The sequence below is a fragment of the Carcharhinus amblyrhynchos genome, chromosome 13 (genome assembly GCF_965287045.1).
Source record: "Carcharhinus amblyrhynchos chromosome 13, sCarAmb.v2.hapA, whole genome shotgun sequence".
Classification (NCBI taxonomy): Eukaryota; Metazoa; Chordata; class Chondrichthyes; order Carcharhiniformes; family Carcharhinidae; genus Carcharhinus; species Carcharhinus amblyrhynchos.
Genome location: NC_137336.1, coordinates 62,345,086 through 62,366,769, shown reverse-complemented (window position 1 = coordinate 62,366,769; position 21,684 = coordinate 62,345,086). Strand labels below are relative to the sequence as shown.

General features: G+C 44.5%; 1 protein-coding gene across 2 annotated transcripts in view; it reads left to right on the top strand.

Annotated features, from left to right (window-relative positions):
- The window catches only part of LOC145351949 (dedicator of cytokinesis protein 2-like), a 595,946-nt gene that overhangs the window by 536,747 nt on the left and 37,515 nt on the right, over positions 1 to 21,684 (top strand). For both annotated transcript variants that reach the window (XM_080201765.1, XM_080201764.1), the window contains one exon: positions 19,641 to 19,782. In XM_080201765.1, coding sequence (XP_080057891.1) covers positions 19,641 to 19,782 — 142 coding nt within the window. The remainder of the gene's footprint in view (positions 1 to 19,640; positions 19,783 to 21,684) is intronic.

Genomic DNA, 21,684 nt, shown 5'->3' with positions numbered 1-21,684 from the left:
CCCGGTCCCACCGGCAGTGGGCCCCCGCCCATGGATTTCCCACTTAATGGGAATTCCTATTGACACCAGTGGGACCAGAACATCCTGCCATCTCCCGCCTGCGGGAAACACATAGCTGGAAGGCCAGAATATCTCGCCCGAGTTCTGCATCAGTCACTGCAATTGAGCAGAGCTTTAAAGCACAATTTTCTTTTCTACTGCGCTTGAAAATAATTCCTTCATATATTGAGAAGTGGTAACTTGATGAAGCTTATTAAAAGGAACAAGAAATAGATTGGCTACAAAATGGAAGAATTTTCAGTTCAGAATCACAGAATACAGTGTAGAGGAGACCCTTCAGCCCATTGAGTCTGCACCGACGCATGAAAGGCTCTGATCCACACAGCTAATCCCACTTGTCAGTACCTGGCCCATAGCCTTGAATGTTACGGCATGCCAAGTACTTTTATCCGGGTACTTTGAAAAGGTTGTGAGGAAGCCCACCTCCACCATCCTCCCAGGCAGTGCATTCTAGACCGTCACCACCCTCTGAGTAAAAAAGCTTTTTCTCAAATCCCCCCTAAATCTTCCACCCCTGACTTTTAACTTGTGACCCTCGTAACTGACCCTTCAATTAAGGGGAAAAGCTGTATCCCATCTACCCTGTCCATGCCCCTCAGAATCTTGAACAGCTCAATTACAGCATCAATCCATCGACCACGAGTCTTTTTTGGCAGTCACTCAATAACAAGTGTGATTGCACATCTAAGAAATGCCATGTTATTGGATATGATTTTTGTGAGTCCTTATAAGGCAGGTGAGCCCAATCCTAGACCTACATCCCCAACTATACATTTGACAGATGTTTTCAGGAGGTGGGATTGGTCCTTTGGCTTGAGATTGCTGGCATTTCTTTCTCAGGTTCCTTTTCTGCAACTCCTCTGACCATCTGGTGTCCTCAAAGAACTGTGCCCCTTCAGGAGGTTCAGGGGTCTTCCAGGCATTGAGGCCCATGTTACATTTCTTGAGTTAAGCCTTCAGTGTGTCTTTGAAGCACTCCCTTTGTCCTCCTCTTGTTCTGGAGCCTTCCTTGAGATGGACGAAGAAGATTTGCTTTGGTAGTCGGGACCCTGACTTCCTAAGCACGTGGTCAACACAGCAGAATTGGTTTTTGATGCTGGTGCTCGTAGCTCCTTCAAGGATGCTGATGTTAGTAGGCCTGTCTTTCCAGCTGATGTGGAGAATCTTTTTAAATGAGTGAAATGTATTTATTTTTTAATCAAACACTATTTTTCAGTTATAGTGTGGCACATTAGTTGGGTGTTCAGAGAGAGAGACTGGAGAAGCTGGGATTGCTGGGAAAGTAACATTTAAGGAATATTTAATATAATCCTGCAGTGCAGAAGGAGGTATTTGGCCCATCGAGTCAGCACGGACCATAGTCCCATTGAGGCCCTATCCCCATAACCCCATGCATTTCCCCTAGCTAGTCCCCCAACACAATTTAGCATGGCAAATCCACTTAATCCGCAAATCTTTCGACTGTAGGAGGAAACCGGAACACCTGGAGGAAACCCACACAGACACTGGGAGTACATGCAAACTCCACATAGACAGTGACCCAAGCTGGGAATCAAATCTGGATTCCTGATGCTGTGAGGCAACACTGCTAACTACTGTGCCACCGTGCCACCCTTCTGTTGAAGGCAGCACACTGGCACCATGGTTGAAAATGTTGAGATTAGTTGGAGTAGAAAAGGGGAAACTCCGTTCTGTGGTTTGAGGGTTAGCAACAAGTGGGTACAGATTTAAAGTGGTTGGCAAAAGAACTTGGGGGGTGGGAGGGAGCGATGAATGGAGCATTTTTTCAAAGCTGCAGTACACAGTATGAAAAAGTAGTTGAAACTGATTCAAGAGTGATTTTCAAAGGGGAATGGGACGTTTCCTGGGAAAGTTCAGTACTCTAAATCTAACCCATGCTGCACCCAAACTATGGCAGCGAATGAATGTGAAGAAAAGATACAGAGAACATTTTCATTCGCCTTGACAAACATCAGTTACTGTCAGAGGACAGGAGAGTGGAGAGAGAGGGAGCTAACTAGAGGCGGGAGAAAATTGTATTTCATATGGCTGTAACTTGGAATTGAGAGTTCTGGTGCAAGTACATTATTCAAGCAGACAGGCATTCTAAACAGCTCTCAGTCACATCTCATTTGTCCCGAGTCTTAATCCTTTGTTAGCTGTATGTTGCTGCTCTTGCACCTAATAAGAGCTTTTTGTTTCTGCTGTGAATGGTTGCTGAGTTTAATTCTAAACTGAATGCCTGGGTTGATCGAGGATTTGCTTCATTTTATCTAATCCAAAGGTTGAATTGCTCTTTCCTCGCCTTTTATCAGTTCCAGCCTGGATTGCCAAACCCATGTCAAGGAGAGGATCGGGGACAGCAGCTCCCCAGTAACAGGAAGCAATGTTTTATTTCTGTTTGGTTAAGAAAAAAACTTGCATTTCAATAGCATTTTTCAAAGCCTAATGATGTTTCAAAGTGCTCTACAGCCAATAAGATCACATTGAAGTTTATTTACTGGTGTCACAAGTAGGCTTACATTAACACAGCAATGAAGTTACTGTGAAAATCGCCCAGTCACCACACTTCAGCACCTGTTTGGGTACACTGAAGGAGAGTTTAGCATGGCCAACGCATCTAACCAGCGTGTCTTTTGACTGTGGGACGAAACTGGAGCACCTGGAGGAAACCCATGCAGATATGGGGAGTATGTGCACACTCCACACAGACAGTGATCCAAGCCGGGAATTGAACCCAGATCCCTGGCGCTGTGAGGCAGCAGAGCTAACCACTGTGCCACCAGGCTGCCCATATAGTCATTGTTGTAATAAATGTGGCAACCAATTTGTGCACAGCTAGCTCCCAGAAACAGCAGTTCAACAATGACCAGAAAATGTTTTTCTTTAGGATTGCTTGTTGAAGGAATCAGTATTGGCTGTTACACAGCACCCTTCCTGACAGCACTGTGGGTGTCCCTACCTCAGAGACTCAGTGGTTTAAGAAGCCAGCTCGCCACCATCTTCTCAAGGGCAATTAGGGGTGGGCAATAAATGCTGTCCTAGCCAGCGAAGCACTCATCCTGTAAATGAACAAAGACAAAAGAAATTTCCCTGTTTTCATTTGAAACATGCCATAAGGGATCTTGAGAGGGAGTCTCCTTCACAACAAAAATCATACCTCTGATAGTGCAGCACTCTGTCAGTGCTGCATTGAACAGACAGTCTGGGTGGGGCTTCAGCCCACAGTCTTCAGTTTCAGAGACTGAGAACTAGGGTGACACTTATATAAGGTATGAGGCAAGGAAAAGTGTCTCTATAGTTTTTTTTGAGCCAATCCCGTGACCAAAGTCCCTCGTCTGTTTCCCTATTCAAAGCCAACTCCTATCTAGATAGTGGCCGTGTCCATTCTTGCCTCAGTCCTAAGTTACCTCATGTTATAAAATCACAAATATTAGCCTTTGAATCCTTCGTTTAGGAAGCTTGATTTTTAAAAACTTCATAGCACCAAGAAGCATAATTTATAGCCGTTTGTAATGTAATTCTTGGCACGCAATCTCTACTATTGAAAATTCACCATAGTGTCCTTTCTTCCTGTGGCAGAGAGTAATACTGGCAGAAGATTGGCAGCTTTTCATCTGATGCTGTTTCCTGCTGATCACTGTGTAGGATTGTAGAAAGAAAAATGACCAGTCAGCAGCATTAGATGATTAATTTTCCCAAGCAGCAGAGAAAGATCTGGAAAGTTTTTTTTATTTTATTCATTTAATAAGTGGTTAGCAGTGCTGCCTCAAAGTGCCAGGGACCTGGGTTCAATTCCTGGCTTGGGTCACGGTCTGTGTGGAGTGTACATGTTCTCCCCGTGTCTGCGTGAGTTTCCTCTGGGTGCTCAGGTTTCCTCCCATAGTCCATAGGACGTGCTGGTTAGGTGCATCGGCTGTGCTTAATTCTCTTGGATTTTCACAACAACTTCATTGCAGGGTTAATGTAAGCCTACTTATGACACTAATAATAAACTTTTAACTTAAACTTCACTGGCTAGACTAGCATTTATTGCCTATTACTAATTGCCCTTCAGAAAGTGAAGGGCACCTCCTTGAATTGCTGCAGTCCCTGTGATATAGGTACACCCATTATGGAGGGAGTTCCAGGATTTTGACCCAGGGTCGGTGAAGAAATGGCGATATAGTTCCAAGCCAGGATGGTGAGTGGCTTGGAGGGGATCCTCCAGATAGTGATGTTCCCAGATATCTGCTGCTCCTGTCCTTCTAGATGGTAGCAGTCATGGGTTCGGAAACTGTTGCCTAAGGAACCTTGGTGCGCTCCTGCAGTGCATTATGTAGATGATACATATGGCTGCCACTATTTGTCAGTGTTGCAAGAATTGAGTGTTTATGGAAGGGGCAGCAATCAAGCAAGCTGCTTTGTCTTGGCTGGTGTTGAGCTCTTGAATCTTGTTAGAGCTACACTCATCCAGGCAAGGGGAGAGTATTTACATTAAATCGCTGACTTGTGCCTTGTAGATGGCTTTGCGGAGTCGGAGGCAAGTTACTTGCTGCAGGATTCCTAGCCTCTGGCCTGCTTTGGTAGCTACAATATTTGGAGGCGATGGCCTAGTTGTATTATCACTAGACTATTAATCCAGAAACTCAGCTAATGTTCTCGAGACCTGGATTTGAATCCTGCCACAACAGATAGTGGAATTTGAATTCAATTTTTAAAAATCTGGAATTAAGAACCTGCTGATGACTATGAAACCCATTGTTGATTTTCAGAAAAACCCATCTGTTTTACTAATGCCCTTTAGGGAGGGAAATCTGCTGACCTTACCTGGCCTGGCCTACGTGTGACTCCAGAGCCAGAGAAATGTGGTTGACTCTCAACAATTAGGGGTGGGCAATACATGCTGGCCAGCCGGCGATGCTCATGCCCTACAAATGAATAAAAAAATATATTTAGATGGCTGGTCCAATTCAGTTTCTGGTCACTGGTAAGCTCTAAGATGTTGCTGAATATTTTTGAGTGATGGGACAGAGAATTGTCTGGAATCTTCAGCACAAAAATGTGTTATTCTGCCCAACTAGTTTGCGCCAATGCTTACATTCCACATTAGTCACCTTCTATCCCTTTTTATCTCACCATGCCGACATATCTTTCTATTCCCCTCTCCCTCATATTTATATCTATGTTCTTCTTAAATGCATTTATGCTATTTATCTTGTTACTTGCTGTGGGAGACAGTTTGACGTTCTTGCCACTCTTTTGTATCAAGACATTTCTCTTGATTGCAGAGTTAGAGTCTGTTTTCCTTGGAGAAAGGAAGACTAAGAGGAGACTTTATAGAGGTGTTTAAGTTTCTGAGGGGTACGGACAGGGTAAATAGTGAGGAACTGTTACCTCTCATGAGAGCATCAACAACTGGGGAGCACAGATTCAAAATAATGGGCAAAAGGAGTAAAGATGGTGTGAGGAAAAATTATTTCACCAAGAACGTGGTTGGAGTCTGGAATTACATTCCTGAGAGGAGGCAGGTTTGATCGAGGTATTCAAAAGGAAATTGATTTGTTATCGGAAAAGAGAGAATGTGCAAGGTTATGGGGATAAGGAAGCAGAGTGGGATTCCGTTTGAAGGCTCCCTCAGAGAGCCAGTCGAGACTCGATGGGCCAAACAGCCTCCTTCTGCACTGTAAAGATTCTCTGATATCTACCCTACGTCTACCCTATCAAACTGATTCATAATTTTTAAACACATAGGGTGGTATTTTCCGAAGGCGCTCACCCCAAAGCTGGAAATTCCCGCCTGAGGTCAGCAGACCTTTGTACAGTCCGTGTCCAGCCCGTTATGATTCCCGTGGCAGGTGGGATGGGAAAATTTCATCCATAGTTTCAATTTAATTAATTTTACAGTGTGATGGAAATTTCCATTATGTTGGAGACTACAAGCCAAGTCTGATGGAAGTTTGCATTTAGGTTGAGATGGTTACAGAAACCAACCAGTTCAGTTATTGAAGTTGCCAGCCAGAGTATGTTCTTTTCCTTGCTAGTCTCAGTGCTTCTTCCAAGTAGTGTTCAACTGTATAGGAACATCATATCATGATGTATGTCTGAATGGGGAGGCAGATGGCAAGTGGCTGCTGTAGTGGAACTTTGCTATTTACAATCCATATTAATGACTTAGATGAAGAGACAGAGAATAATGTATTTATGTTTCTGATGCTACAAATTTAGGTGAAAAGATAAGCTGTGAGGAGGACATGGTAAGACTTCAAAAGACTACAGATGGATTAAGTGAGTGGGCAACAAGATGGCAGATGGAATACAATGTAGGGGAAGTGTGAAATTATTCACTTTGCTCATAAGAATAGAAAAGCAGAATGTTTTTTAAAAAAGTGAGAAACTTGTAAGTGTTGATGTTCAAAGAAACTTGGGTATACTGATGCGTCGAATTCAGAAAGTTAGCATGAAATTGCATGCCATTATGAAGGTAAATGACTGGCTTTTACCTGTTGTAAGTGAATTGGAGTACAGGAATAATAAGTCGTGCTACAATTGTAAACGGCTCTAATGAGACCACATCTGGAGAACTGAGTGTAGGTTCCTCGGCGACATCTTCCAAACCCACGATTGCCTCCATCTAGAAGGACAAGAGCAGCAGTTACGTGGAAACATTACCACCTGGAGGTTCCCCTCAAAGCCACTCATCATCCTGACTTGGAAATATATCTCTATTCCTTCACTGTCACTGGATCAAAGTTCACTCCCATTCCCACTCTCGCTTCCATCGGTGTATCTCAGTGTTGAAGGAGGCCATTTGGTTCATCATGTCCCTGCTGGCTTTCTGCTAGAACAACTCAGTCAGTGCCACCTTGAGACTCCCAGGCTACTCAGCCAAGAGCTTCAAAGGGAGCACTAACAGTCAGAGGCTAGGACAGGCATCAGTTCATTTTGTTGCAGAATGGCGCAGCACGAATGCAACTTCCAGATTTTTGGGCTTAACTGTAAATTTGCATCCACGTGTCCAATTTCGGAATAAATATCAATGAGTGCTATTAGCATCACAACACATTCTGCTCATGGATGATGTTGGTAAATAAAGGGAGAATTCATATAAGACCTTACAATGTCATTGCCATGGGTCAAAACACTTCATGGAAAGGATTATTTCTGAAGTGCAGTCAATGTTGCATTGTAAACAAATACAAATCAATCAGAGCACTGCAAGGTCCCAAAAGCAGTAAATAAACATATCTCCAATCTTGTGTAATGTTGGCAGTGGCCAGAATGTTGGCTGGGACACATCGCTCTTTAACAAGATACACATTCTGTACAGTCAGTCTCAATATTTCTTTAATACCTTCTTCGAAGGTGATGCCTTTGGGGAGTACTGCCTCAGTATCAAACTCAAGTATCCATCTGGACTCTTTTTTGGGGTTCATATTCTTTTGTTTTTTTCATTCATGGGATGTGGGCATTGCTGGCCAGCTCAGCACTTTTTGCGAAATTCAAATTGCCCTTGAGAAAGTGGTGGTGAGCCACTTTCTTGAATCAGTGCCAGCCATATAGTGTAGGCACACCCACAGTGCAGCTAAGGAGGGAGATCCTGGTGATAATGAAGGGATGGCAACATATCTCCAAGTTAGAAAGTTGAGTGCCTTAGAGGGGAATGTCCAGGTATGAGTTCCCAAGGATCTGGTGCCTTGTACTTCGATGTGGTAGCAGTCATGGATTCGGAGGTGCTATCATGGATCGTTCATTAGTTCTTGCAGTGCATCTTGTAGATGGTACACACCATCCAGAACAAAGCAGCTTGCCACCACCTTCTGGAAGGCAACTAGCGATAGAAAATAAATGCTGGCCTAATCAGCAACACCCCCATCCAGTAGGAATTATGTCGAGCTTCTTCAGTGTTGTTGGAGCTGCACGATCGAGGCAACCAGCACACTCTTGACTTGAGCCTTGTAGATGGTGGACAGGCTTTGGGGAGTCAGGAGGTGAGTTACTCACTGCAGAGCCCCCAGTCTCTGGCCTACTCAAGCAGCCACGGTATTTATGTGGCTAGTCCATTGCTCCAATCAGGCCTACAGTCCAATCCCCAAACATACCACGGAAATGATTAGTTACAGTCAGGTTTTCTTAGACAGGATTGGAGAACTTGGCTGAGGCAAGAAAGAAATATTTCTGGCTGATTCAACAAATTAAATTTTCTGATAAGAAGTGACACTTGCAAGGTGCAGTCCTTGGAAACTCCTGGTCCTTACAGCTGGATTTTACATTGGTTTAGGTTACAGCCTTGGTTCAGTTGGAGGTATTCTTGCATCAATCAGAAGACTATTCAAACCACTGATGCAAGAGACCTGAGCACAGTCTAAGCAGTACTCTGGTGCAGTACTGAAGGAATGCTGCGCTATCAGCGGAACTCTTAGACAAGACAATGAGCTGAAATCTATCTGCTTTTTGTGGATATAAACGATTCCACCATTTACAATTTAAAATTCAGAATTCTTCCAAATTCATCGACATTTATCTCTCAGACAACGTTACCGAGAAAAGGTTTTCTTGTCACTTACTGCCATTGCTGGTTGTGGGATTTTGTTTTGTGAAATTCTGGCTGCCACTTTGCCAACATTGCCACGGTGATGGCCCTTCCAAAGTTGTAATTACAAAGCTCCCTGAGATATTGTGGAAGTCATAGGCCAGAATTTTACAGTCTCCTACCAGTGGGATTTTAGGCAACAGGGATGGCATAAAATTGAAGGGATGGGTTTTCCTTCTAGATCCTGCCTCACTGCCACCACCCCCCCCCCCCCCCCACCCCCCCCCCCCAATGACAACACAGCTGGGGCAGGGAGGGTTTCAGACGGAAGCCTTTGTACCAATATTGAGGCTGACAGGTAGACTGAACTCCCATGGGGGAAGCCAGCAGAAGACAGAGTTGCATCTTGAGTTGAAAGGATGTGAAGTTGGGTGTCCCCACTTAAGATCCAGTTGTCTCTGGACTAACAGCACCCCCCGCCCCGGCCTCTCCTTCAAAACCCCTCTCACCTCCTTCACATTTTTCCAGGCCTTCCCTACCGTACCCTGGAGCCTGTGAACTCTGGTACTCAAACTTTGCCTCTGACATCTTCCTGCATTTCTTCTTCTGTCCACCGTAGCACTGTTGCTGGAGGGACCAGAGACCTGCTGGCCAATTAGATTGGCAGCACTTCTTGAAGGTGGAGCTTCCTCTTGACTGAAGGGTGGAAGCTCTGCCTGCTGCCAATCACTGCTCATTTGAGACCCTTGGGATGGGATTTTTCAGCCATGCCCACCTCAAAAGCAGAAAATCCCACCCGAGGTCAATGGACTTATGCATGGTCTACCCCTCCCCCTGCTACCATTCCCATGGTGGATGGGATCGGAAAATGCCCTAATGGAGTTAGTGGGGATGTATTTCCAGTCAGATCGTCTGATGGCAGGAAGCAAGACCCAGCTAAAAGAAAATTCAGGCCATGATATAAATGTACATTGCGGCTTTATTTAAATTGATTTGTAGTATACCAGAGCCTGCAGACCCATGTGTTCTGGGAATTTCCTTTGTGTGGGACATCTCACCAGAGGCCCAGGTGGGGAACAGCAGTTTCTTGGGGGAAAGAACCCAGGTACAGACTCAATTTGGAAGAGTATCACTTTGTTCCACATAATTCAACAATTCGACATGTCTTACCTTTGGCCGTACAACGAAGACAGAGTTACATTTATATAGCGCCTTTTACAACTTCAAGCTATCCCAAGGTCCTTCACAAGCCAATGAAACACTACTGAAGTGTGTAGCTGTAATGTAGGGAAGTGGCAGCCACTTATCATCGAATCATAGAATGCCTACAGTACAGGAAGAGGCCATTCGACCCATCAAGTCTGCACTGACCACAATCCCACTGAGGCCTCACTTCCACAACCCTAAACATTTACCCTGTTACTCCCTGACACTAAGGTCAATTTATCATGACCAGTCAAACTAACTTGCACATCTTTGGACTGTGGGAGGAAACCAGAGCACCCGGAGGAAACCCACGCAGACACAGGGAGAATGTGAAACTCCACACAATGACCCGAGGCCAGAATTGAATCCGGGATCCTGATGCTGTGAGGCAGCAGTGCTAACCACTGTACCGCGCACTTATGTGCAAAGGAAGCGCCCGCAAACAGCAAAGCAATGCTGAGCAGATAATGGGTGTGATTTTCCAGCCCCTCCTGCCAGTGGGATCTTCTGGTCCCACTGAATATGTCCCCCTCCACCACCGCACCTTCCGCAGTGGATTCCCTGAGAAAACAAAGAACAACACAGCACAGGAAACAGACCCTTTGGCCCAACAAGCCCACGCCGCCATTTTAACGTTGTGAGTGCCCTCTTCTACCTCTGACCTTGTCTACGCCTATTGGACTCCACAATAAAGGAATTATAACCAGATTGAGGGATGCCTAATTTAGGGACAATTTGTTAACGCCAATCAGCCTAAGAGCACGTCTTTGGGGTGTGGGAGGAAACTGAAGCACCCGGAAGTGTGGGGAGAAAGTGCAAACTCCCACAGACACTGGCCCAAATCCATGTACCTGCACAGCAAACAGTGATAGTCACTGAGCTGTCGTGTTGCCCAGCATCTGGTCCAGTTTAAGCGTGCACTAGTGACGTGAAGCACTAGGCAACTCTCGAAACAACACCCAAGAAGGATGAACAAGCTACACAAAACATCGTAGGCATCAGCAGAATAGGAAGATCCCTCCAGCAGTCAATAGCGGACCACCTCTGCTAATGGACCACATGCTGTGGGTGGTGATGGGGCAGGAAATCCTGTCCAATGTGTTTTGTTGTTGCTGAGGGATAATTACTGCCCTGTACGTGAATGAGAACTCTCTTCCTTTTCCTTGCAATATTGCCCTGGGATACACTCCGTTAACTTGAGTGCAAAAAGATATTGGCTTAATCTCAGCCTGGACACTATAGCAAACCCCCCAGTACTGCAGCAGGGAGTTAGGTTTATGCGTTCCACTTTATGCACTCCAGTGGGATTTCAACAGACAACCTTCAGACTTAGAGACCAGTGTACCTCGGCTGACAGCAAACACATGACATTTACATTATGACCTGATCATGCTAACACAACAAACCAACTCAGCCCATTGGGAAGGCCAGAACTAAGAGAAAATTAATTCAACAGCGGAAGACATCATGCTGACTTTGCATCAACATTGAGTTCCCCAGAGGCTGGACAGAAGGCTGGTGAAACTGTATGCTCACACTTAGTGACATTCCTTCAAGATAGCAGCACAAAGAAGCATCATTGATGTCAAGGTGACTGGGAGACTTGTCAATACAGTAAAAAGTCTGACAACACCAGGTTTTAGTCCAACCTATTTATTTGATAATATACTCACAAGCTTTCGAGGGACACCCTCTTCTTCAGGTGAATGGAGAGTTCTGGCCTCAGACAGAGCATATAAAGCACAGACAGTTTAGAGATTACTGATTAGAATGCGAATCTTTACACCTAACCTGCTGTTCAAGACCTGAAGTGGCTGATAATGTGAGTGGAAGGAGCACTGATCACAGTTTAAAGAGATGTGTATTGTCTCCAGACAGTACAGTAAGTGAGGTTTTGCAAACCCAGGCAAGTCACGGGGGTTACAGATAGTGCGACATGAACCCAAGATCCCTGTTAAGACCTGTTAAGGACGGTCTTAACAGGGATCTTGGGTTCATGTCGCACTATCTGTAACCCCCGTGACTTGCCTGGGTTTGCAAAACCTCACTTACTGTACTGTCTGGAGACAATACACATCTCTTTAAACTGTGATCAGTGCTCCTTCCACTCACATTATCAGCCACTTCAGGTCTTGAACAGCAGGTTAGGTGTAAAGATTCGCATTCTAATCAGTAATCTCTAAACTGTCTGTGCTTTATATGCTCTGTCTGAGGCCAGAACTCCCCATTCACCTGAAGAAGAGGGTGTCCCTCGAAAGCTTGTGAGTATATTATCAAATAAATAGGTTGGACTAAAACCTGGTGTTGTCAGACTTTTTACTGTGTTTACGCCAGTCCAACGCCGGCATACCCACATCAAGACTTGTCAATCCCAGCCAGACCCAAAGCTTATGTAGTGAAGGTAAATCTTTCACTTCACCATGACAGCCAGGACCCACGACACAAAGCTGACATTTGGCAATGCAGACGAAATGCAATAGAATCAAGTTTTAACACATATCCATTTTATTACAATGTTAAATAGCCTTCCTCTGTGAAAATGTCAACTGAATTAACTTTGGCCTCCGAATCAAACAATACACGTCAGCGTAACTCAAGCTTCAACTGGAAAAATAAATATTTAATTGCAATACTTTCATAAAGTTAGCTCACCAGAGAAAATTCAGTCCAATGGTGGATTGAGGTGATGTTTTCTTCTTGCAAAATGAGACGGCACGTTGTTCTGCCTGTCAGATACAATTTGTTTTTACAATGAAACTCTCTCAATAGTTCCTCAATGGGGCTCCCAAATGAATCATTTAGCATTGGTGGTGCTTTGTATACAACCGAGTCATACAAACTTGACTGCTATCCTGTGGCAAATGGTCAATCTCAGGTGGAGTGGTAGTAGGCAGCTGTTTCAACAGGCTACTGGATTTCTGGACTCCCGGCCAAGTCTCATTCAGAATTTTTGGCTGAGTGTCCAGTCATCTATTAGAGAGCTAAAACTCCTGATTCCCGGAGAAAACATTTTACTTGATTGACAGCTGAAGATCTCAGATCTCTGCTTTCAATTTTACATTTATTTACACAGAGTTGAGCGGTTTCAGGTCCTTGCATCATCAACTATTAGCAGTTTAAAGTGTCTGAATGATTTGTACCTTTATTGTCCTATAGTAAAAAGGGCTTCTTTTTAACATAGTAGAAAGTTGTTAACGAATGACATTTTCCTTGTTTCTATAGAGTGGAATAGATTCGGACGTCCCACAGCTTGGCATAGGGAACATGACGGGGCCTGGGGAGTGGGTGGAGGGACCTAACTTGGCTTGGGGATACAAGGGCCCAAGGAATTGTTTAGGTGCGGGGGGGAGCAGTGGCATACCTCAGCAAAGGGGCCTTTGGGGGTGGGAGGGGGTATAAGGTGCCATGGATGAAGTATGAACAACGGGTGAGAGATGCAGAGCTTTTCTGCTTTTATTATCACTGAGACAAAACTCTACAGCACCAAGTTTGGCTTTTAAACAGCCAGCCTCATCATTGGGTTGCTGATGTGACTGAACCTTTCCCTTGCTCAGCAGGATCCCAGTGCACACCTGGTGAAATTTTCCTAACTTCCGCGCCCCACCTCAGCGATGAAGAATCCAGGCCATAGTCCTTTGCTTAACCTTTCGGTTCTAGTATCCTTCTACATTTTTACTTATTCCTCCTTGAGTGTTTGAGTTTATTTATTAGTGTGACACGTAGTTTTACATTATCACTGCAGTGAAGCCACTGTGAAAATCTTTTTAGTAATATGGAGAGCAGAACTGTGTAAACCAAGTCAATGGTCTAACTATTTGTTAGCTTAGCTTCATTGCCTGCATATTGGAAAGCTACAGAATAAAGAAACACTGCAGCCTTGAACACATAATCAGGACTGCCATTTTAATGCAAAGCAGGGATTGCTGTGTCTCAATCGCTCCCATTGTAATGTGTTCCATGCACCAACAGGCTCATTTGCAAGGGCATTTTTCCTAATCTCTTTCCACACTTTCTTAGTGACATTTTAAATCACTGTTGAAGTGCAGTCACTGTTACGTTGGTAAATGCAGCTTCCAATTTGAGTGACTCATAGCAGCACTTTGGACTTTATTATCGGGGCGTACAAAGTACTTCTACGTGTTATAAAATATTTTCACCCCATCAAACGCTAAAGGAGGAATAAGTAAAAATGTAGAAGGATGATAGCAGAACTGAAAGGTTGAGCAAAAGACTATGGCCTGGTTTCTTCATCGCTGAGGTAGGGAGCGGACGTTTGGAAAATTTCACCAGGTGCGCACTGGGATCCTGCTGAGCGAGGGAAAGGTTCAGTCACATCAGCAACCCGATGATGAGGCTGTGTTTAAAGGCTGAAATTGGTGCTGTAGAGTTTTGTCTCAGTGATAATAAAAGCAGAAAAGCTCTGCATCTCTCAACCTTTGTTCATACTTCATCCATGGCACCTCAATACCCCCTCCCACTCCCAAAGGCCCCTATGCCGAGGTACGCCACTCCCCCCTCACCCACCAAACAATAGCAGCTCACTTGGCCCAACAGATCCATGCTTACCCCACCCCACTTTGTCTAACCAATAAATATATCCTCTGTTCTGTCTTCTCTCATGTACTTCTCCACATTTCCCTTGAGAATATCCCAGCTATTCACCTCAGTGATTCTCTGTCGTAGCAAGTTTCACATTTTAATCACTCCCAGCGAAAAATCCTTATTCAGAACTTTGTTATATTTATGTTCCCCTAGTTCAGGTCTCATCTACAATTGGAAATTTGGGATGGAATTTTACACTCCATCCTTCCCACCCCACCCAAGTGATGAGTTTGGAGGCTGTGGAACACGTAATGGCATGATAAGGTTGATAAGGTTCCCCATGGTAGGCTCATGAAGAAGATAAGGAGGTGTGGGATAGAAGGAAATCTGGCCAATTGGATAAGTAACTGGCTTTATCATAGAAGACAGAGGGTGGTGGTGGAGGGAAAATTTTCAGACTGGAGGCCAGTTACCAGTGGTGTACCACAGGGTCAGTGCTGGGTCCTCTGCTTTTTGTGATTTTTATCAATGACTTGGAAGAAGAGGCTGAAGGGTGGGTTAGTAAATTTGCTGATGACACCAAGATTGGTGGAGTAGTGGATGAGGTGGAGGGCTCTTGAAGGCTGCAAAGAGACATTGGTGGAATGCAGAGCTGGGCCGAAAAGTGGCAGATGGAGATTAACCCTGATAAGTGTTAGGTGACACATTTTGGTAGGACAAACTTGAATGCAGATTGCATGGTCAAAGGCAGGGTTCTAAGGAATGTGGAGGAACAGAGAGATCTTGGGGTTCATATCCACAGATCTCTGAAGATTGCCACTCAAGTGGATAGAGCCGTGAAGAAGGCTTATAGTGTGTTAGTGTTTATTAACAGGGGTTTTGAGTTTAAGAGCTGTGGGGTTATGCTGCAACTGTACAGGACCTTGATGAGACCACATTTGGAATATTGTGTTCAGTTCTGGTCACCTCATTATAAGAAGGATGTGGAAGCATTGGAGAGAGTGCAGAGGAGAGTTACCAGGATGCTGCCTGGTTTGGAGGGGAGGTCTTATGAGGAAAGGTTGAGGGAGCTGGGGCTTTTCTCTTTGGAGCGGTGGAGGATGAGAGGCAACTTAATAGAGGCTTAAAAGATGATAAGAGGGATTGATAGAGTGAACGTGCAGAGGCTATTTCCTTGGGTGGATGTAGCTGTTACTAGGGGGCATAATTATACGGTTCATGGTGGGAGATATAGGAGGGGTGTCCGAGGTAGATTCTTTACTCAGAGTGGTTGGGGTGTGGAATAGTCTGCCTGCTGTGATGGTGGAGTCATACACTTTAGGAACTTTCAAGCGCTTGTTGGATAGGCACATGGAGCACTCCAGAATTATAGGGATTGGGATAGCTTGATCTTGGGATTGGACATAGCTTGGCACAGCATTGAGGGCCGAAGGGCCTGTACTGTGTTGTAATGTCCTGTGTTCAATGAAAGGGTGTGATGTGGAGACCCCACCACTTTTCTGCCTCACTATATAGGGCTGAGTAAATTTTAGAATGACCTTTCCACCTAGAAGCCAGTTAGGGCTCTCAAGCAGGAAATTGATGCCGACCTAAGGGCCTCATTCCACCTCCACTGGTATTGAACCACCAGTGGGAGAGCATGTTGCCATGTAAGAAACCTAAGAAGTGAACTTGACTTTCTGGAGGTGGGGGGGGATCTCATTCAAAGGCACTCGTGACTGATCAAGGGACATGGCGTTGGGAAAGGAGTGGGGGCCACAGAAAGCCAATGGCCTGCCCTTCCATGACCCCCACTCCTTCTCATGACCTCCCACCCTATGCCCTCCCAATCTGCCTTCATTTGCCTGTGGCTTCTGGTTCCTCGCTGACCATGGGCCTCTGGTTAGTGCAATACCAGCAACAAACACTGCTTCCAGTGGCACCAGTAATAATGGAGATCTGTGGACATCTCCTGGAGGCTGGGATTTCTCCTCTTTCTGCCCTATGGTGAAATGATTGATGGGTACTTAATTAATATAGCCAGCCTTTTACAATAGAGGCGAGGTGAACATCTGCCTGTTTTCCAGCTGGCGAGCGAAGCTCCTGTCACAAACATTAAACTCTGCCTATGTTGTCTATGTCTTCCGTTTAAAAACCTTCCAGAATTTTGTCGGTCACAGTCAAATCATGTTTTCACTTATTCTCTTGGGAAAAGAATCTCAGCCTGTTTACTCTTTCCTGATAAGTGTGACCTCTCAGTTCTTGAATCATTCAGATAAACCTTTTCATAGAATCCCTCCAGTGCAGAAGGTGACTGCTCAGCCTACCGAGTCTGCACTCGCCACAATCCCACCCAGGCCCCATTCCCATAACCCCACATATTTAACCTGCTAATCCCCTGACACTTGTGTCAATTTAACATGACTAACCAATCTAACTCACACCTCTTTGAACTGTGGGAGGAAACTGGAGCACCTGGAGGAAACACACACAGACAGGGGGCAAATGTGCAAACTCCACACAGACAGTGACCTGAGGCTGGAATGGAACTCAGGTCCCTGGCGCTGTGAGATGGCAGCGCTAACCACTGTGCCACCGTGCCGTCCCAGTATCTCTACACCTTTCTTGCACCTTCCCCAGTATCTCTATGTATATTTTTAATATTACGATTACCAGAACAGAACACAGCTTCAAATGTAGTCTAGCCACGGTTCTATCCAAGTTTAATGTAGCCTTGTCCATCTAGATATGAACACCAGCATTTTGCTGGCTTCTCTTGCAGCCTTATTAACCTGCAGCTCTGCTTTTAATGATGTGTGTGGCTGAAATCCGAGATCCCACTCTCCATCTATACCAATTACACATTTATTTTCCAAGAAGTCTGTGACCTTCTTCTTCTTCCCACCAAAACGGTATTATCTGCACTTATCATTATTGAAGTTCATTTGCTAAATGCATGTCAACTGTTCAAGTCTATTAATATCGTCTTGTATTTTATCACAGTCCCCACCCCCCCTCTGTATTAACGACATTCCACCAGTTTGGTGTCATCTACGAATTGTGAAATTGTGCTTCCAATTTCTGAGTCATTTGTGCAAAATGAGCTGTAATTTACATTTAGAACTAATCAAATCACTTGAGATCTAGTATTAATTTGCTGATGAATGAATTTGATTTGAAATTAATTGGTAATTAACTACTGTGTTTTATTATTTACACACAGCGGGTACTTAATGTAAATTGGATCCGTTTACAGTTGGTTTCTGCTACCTACCCAATTTTTTCCCCCCCATGTAGTACAGGAGCAGAGAAAGAATGTGAAGCAATGGTTCATATGCAGGTAGAATAAATACCTAATTTTGTTTTAGTAATAAAAACAGAAAATGCGAGATAAACTCAGCAAGGTCTGGGAGTGGCTACTTTCCCACGCCCTTTTCAGTTCTGACATAAGGATTCGAAACATTACCTGTCTCCAGGATCTTACCACGGGATTCCACCCCCCGCCCAGTGAACAGAGATTTGGCTAATTGCCAAATAATCCGACATCGCTGCAGTGGGTGTGTGGCATGAATGACTGGTAAGATCATGCACTGTGTTTCTCTTTCCCCAGATGCTGTCAGACTTGCTGAGTTTTTCCAGCATTTTCTGTTTTTATTTCAGTTTCCCAGCATCTGCAGTATATTGCTTTTTCCTAATTTTTTTTAGCATCTCACTTTAGAAAGACCATTAAAGCCACGGAGAATAAACAACATGAATTCATCAGGACAGCTGGAGAGATGGAAGACCATGGTTGAATGTAGATTTGAAATGTGGGAGCTTTTTCCACTGGAGCAGAAGATGCTAACATTTAGTACAGGATTCCTTAACCAAAGGAAATCGACTTTCATTGTCCCACCTTATCAATCTTAAGAATGTTGCTGAAAATTTGGTCATTTATCTCATTGCTCTTTTGTGGGATCTTGCTGGGCACTCATGGGATATAACATTTTTTCTCCCCGTTATTTATCCATGGGACGTGGGCATCACCGGCAAAGCCAGCATGTGTTGCCCATTCCTAACTGCCCTTGAATTGAGTGGCTTGCTCAGCCATTTTAGAGGGCATTTAAGAGTCACACATTGCTGTGGGCATGGAGTCACATCTAGGCTCGACTTCCTTCTCTAAAGGACAGTCGTGAACCAGATGGGATTTGAAATAATACTTGACTCTGTAAGTGGCAGGACATTAGGAAGCTCAGAGGAACAGAGGGATCTCGAGATGTTTGTCCACTGATACCTGAAGGTGGCAGGACAAGTTAATAAGGTGGTTAAGGCATATGGAACACTTATCATTATTAGTCGTGGCATAGATTATAAGATCAGGGAGGTTATGTAGGAGTTATACAAAACTTTGGTTAGGCCACAACTGGGGTACCGTATGCAGTCCTGATTGTCTCACGTAGAAAAGATGTGATTGCATTAGAAAGGGTGCAGAGGTGATTCATCAGGATGTTGCCTGGGATGGAGCATTTGAGTTATGAGAGAGCCTGGATTGTTTTGGGTTGTTTCCCACCTGGTGAATGGGCATTGCTCTGAAAGCCTGTGGCTTGTGCTACCAAATAAACCTGTTGGACTTTAACTTGGTGTTGTGAGACTTCATACTGTTGTTTCCTATAGAGCAGAGAGGGCTGAGGGGGGACCTGATTGAGGTGTATAATATTATGAAGGGTATGGACAGGGTGGATAGGAAGCAGCTGTTCCCCTTAGGCGAAGGGTCAATATTGAGGGGGCACAATTTTAAGGTGAGGGGCAGGAGGTTTAGAGGGGACTTGAGGATTTTGTTTTCACCCTGAGGAAGGCAGGAGTCTGGAATGCACTGTCTGGGAGGCAAGAAACCTCACAACCTTTAAAAAGTGCATGGATATGCACTTGAAATGCCATAACATTCAAGGCTATGGGTGAAGTGCTGGAAAGTGGGATTTAGTGCATATTTAGTCAAGTTTTTTTGATGCAAACTCAATGGGCCGAAGGGCCTCTTCTGCACTATATGACTCCATGTTTTGAGGAAGATATTGTCATGATCACCGTTATTAAGACTAGCTTCATATTTCAGTATGAAAGACATTATATAAATGTAAGTTTATTTCTTTCACTGTGCAAATGGGACATTTTTCCGCTTTCCACCTTAGCCATCCCGAACGCGATTACGGATGTAGTGCCAGTAAACGGTAAATTCGGACTTGTTCACTGTGAAGGATTGCTGTCCTCCAGAAACTGCACTGAGATTGACGAAACATATTTCACACAACCCAATAGCAAAAAGACTGGCTAATTAGGCAATGTCTCTCTTTGTCTTTAATAACAGAACAAGGTGTTCATCTACCGGGGGAAGGAGTATGAGCGGAGAGAAGATTTTCAAGGAGAGTTGATGACTGAGTTTCCAAATGCAGAGAGAATGAACACGACGTCATCTCCTGCAAGCAACATCACAAACTCGCCAGGGCAATGTATCCTTTGGTGTTGGTGATAACATAAGTGTCACCATTGGGTAGATTACAATCTGCTCCTTACCCATGGCTGGCTATTTTTGGAGTGAAAATTTTTTGTGCCTATACTCTCAACCATTATTGGACACGGTGGCACAATGGTTAGCACTACTGCCTCATAGTGCCAGGCACCGGGTTCAATTCCGGCCTTGGGTGACTGTCTGTGTGGAGCTTGCATGTTCTCCCTATGTCTGCCTGGAGCTCCTCCAGGCACTCCGGTTTCTTCCCGCAGTCCAAGGATGTGTAGGTTAGCTGGATTGGCCATGGTAAGTGCACAGGGTTATTGAGATAGGGTTGAAGGGAAGCCCTGGGTGGGTTGCTCTTTCGAAGAGTTGGTGTGGACTCAATGGGCTGGATGGCGTCTTTCTGTACTACAGGAATTCTGTGTTTCAATGGTAAATGCTCAGCCACGTTGTGCTAGGTTTTGTGAGCTGAAACACACAGTGAAAGGACCTCCCCCATATTCAGGGAGCACCCAATCTAGTGACCAGGACAACTTGCTAGATATGCGATTTTACTAGTTATCCAGTGATTTGCTTTTAACAAACAGAAGAATTCTGAGTTCTAAAACAAACAGGCCCTCCCCATGTTATTCTGCTCCTGTTAGTGGGAGTACAGCTCTACCAAGTTGACACTGTACTTAATAAGATTCAGTAGCATTTCAGGTACATGCATTGCTGTTTGCAGTAAGAGCTGCACACAGATTACATTCCCCCCACCCCCGAAATAAACTTTTATAAAAGTATCTGAAAGAAACATTACAAAAGATTTCTAATTACCATAAGAAAAAAGCACACTGATATTCACGTTCTCTAGAGAAATCAAGAGGTGCTCATGCGCCCTTAGGTACTTCAATGCAATCATGAGAACATCACAAACATTCCAGTTACAAATTACACATGTTGGTCAGGTCGCACTCTGAGTTATTCCAGCACATGGATTAAGACTGTCTCAATTCAACTCCTGGGGTGACGTTGACTTAACACATCAGTGTCGGTGTGTTGATGTGGTGTGGGGGGTCTACCATAAGTGCTCAGTAAACAGCACCTCACTGTGAATATGAATAAACTGTTGTTAATTGTGGGTCAGTCTGGAACAAGGGGGTGTAATTATGAAAAAGTCGCTAAGAGATCATAAAAGAATTTTGCCAAGAGAATTTGGAGTGGCAGAAATAGGTATCTTTCATGCACTTATGGGGAGGCTTAATACATGGCAGAGCAATATGGTGAAGCGTGGGGGGAGAAGTGGTTGAGGTCTCTTAAGACCTGAAGAGGAAGAGATAATTAGATTCGGGGGAAAGGCTTAGGAGAAATATAAATGCCACCATAGGCCGGCTGTGCTGATTGGCCGGTTTCTATGCTGTATAGCATTCATTATGGCAGTTATGGCTCATATGGATATACCAGTGAGCTGTGCCAGCATTATGCCATAGAGGCTTTCCCCCTCCTTGTGAAGAGGAAATAATAAAGGACTGCAAGACTGACCAAATCAAAGATAATGATGCTTTATCCCAACCTCCTGCCCCTTCTGTTGTTACCCTTGGTAGTCTTGGTATCCACCTTGAGGTGGTGACCAAAGCAGGATTTAACACCCTGCTATTCTAGATAAGCTGGGAAAAGGAATGCTATTGAGATATAGGAATTTTCCAGCTGCCGTACAATAAGGATACCAGAGCCTGTTAAGATAGGCTTCTTGTTCCAGCTATTTTGATTTCATTTTTTTAAAATTCATTTATGGGACATGGGCCTCACTGGCTGACTAGCGTTTATTGCCCATTTCTAGTTTTCCAACTGCATTTGAGAATCAACCACATTGCTGTGGCTCTGGAGTCAAGCGTAGGCCAGACTAGTAAGGACAGCAGAT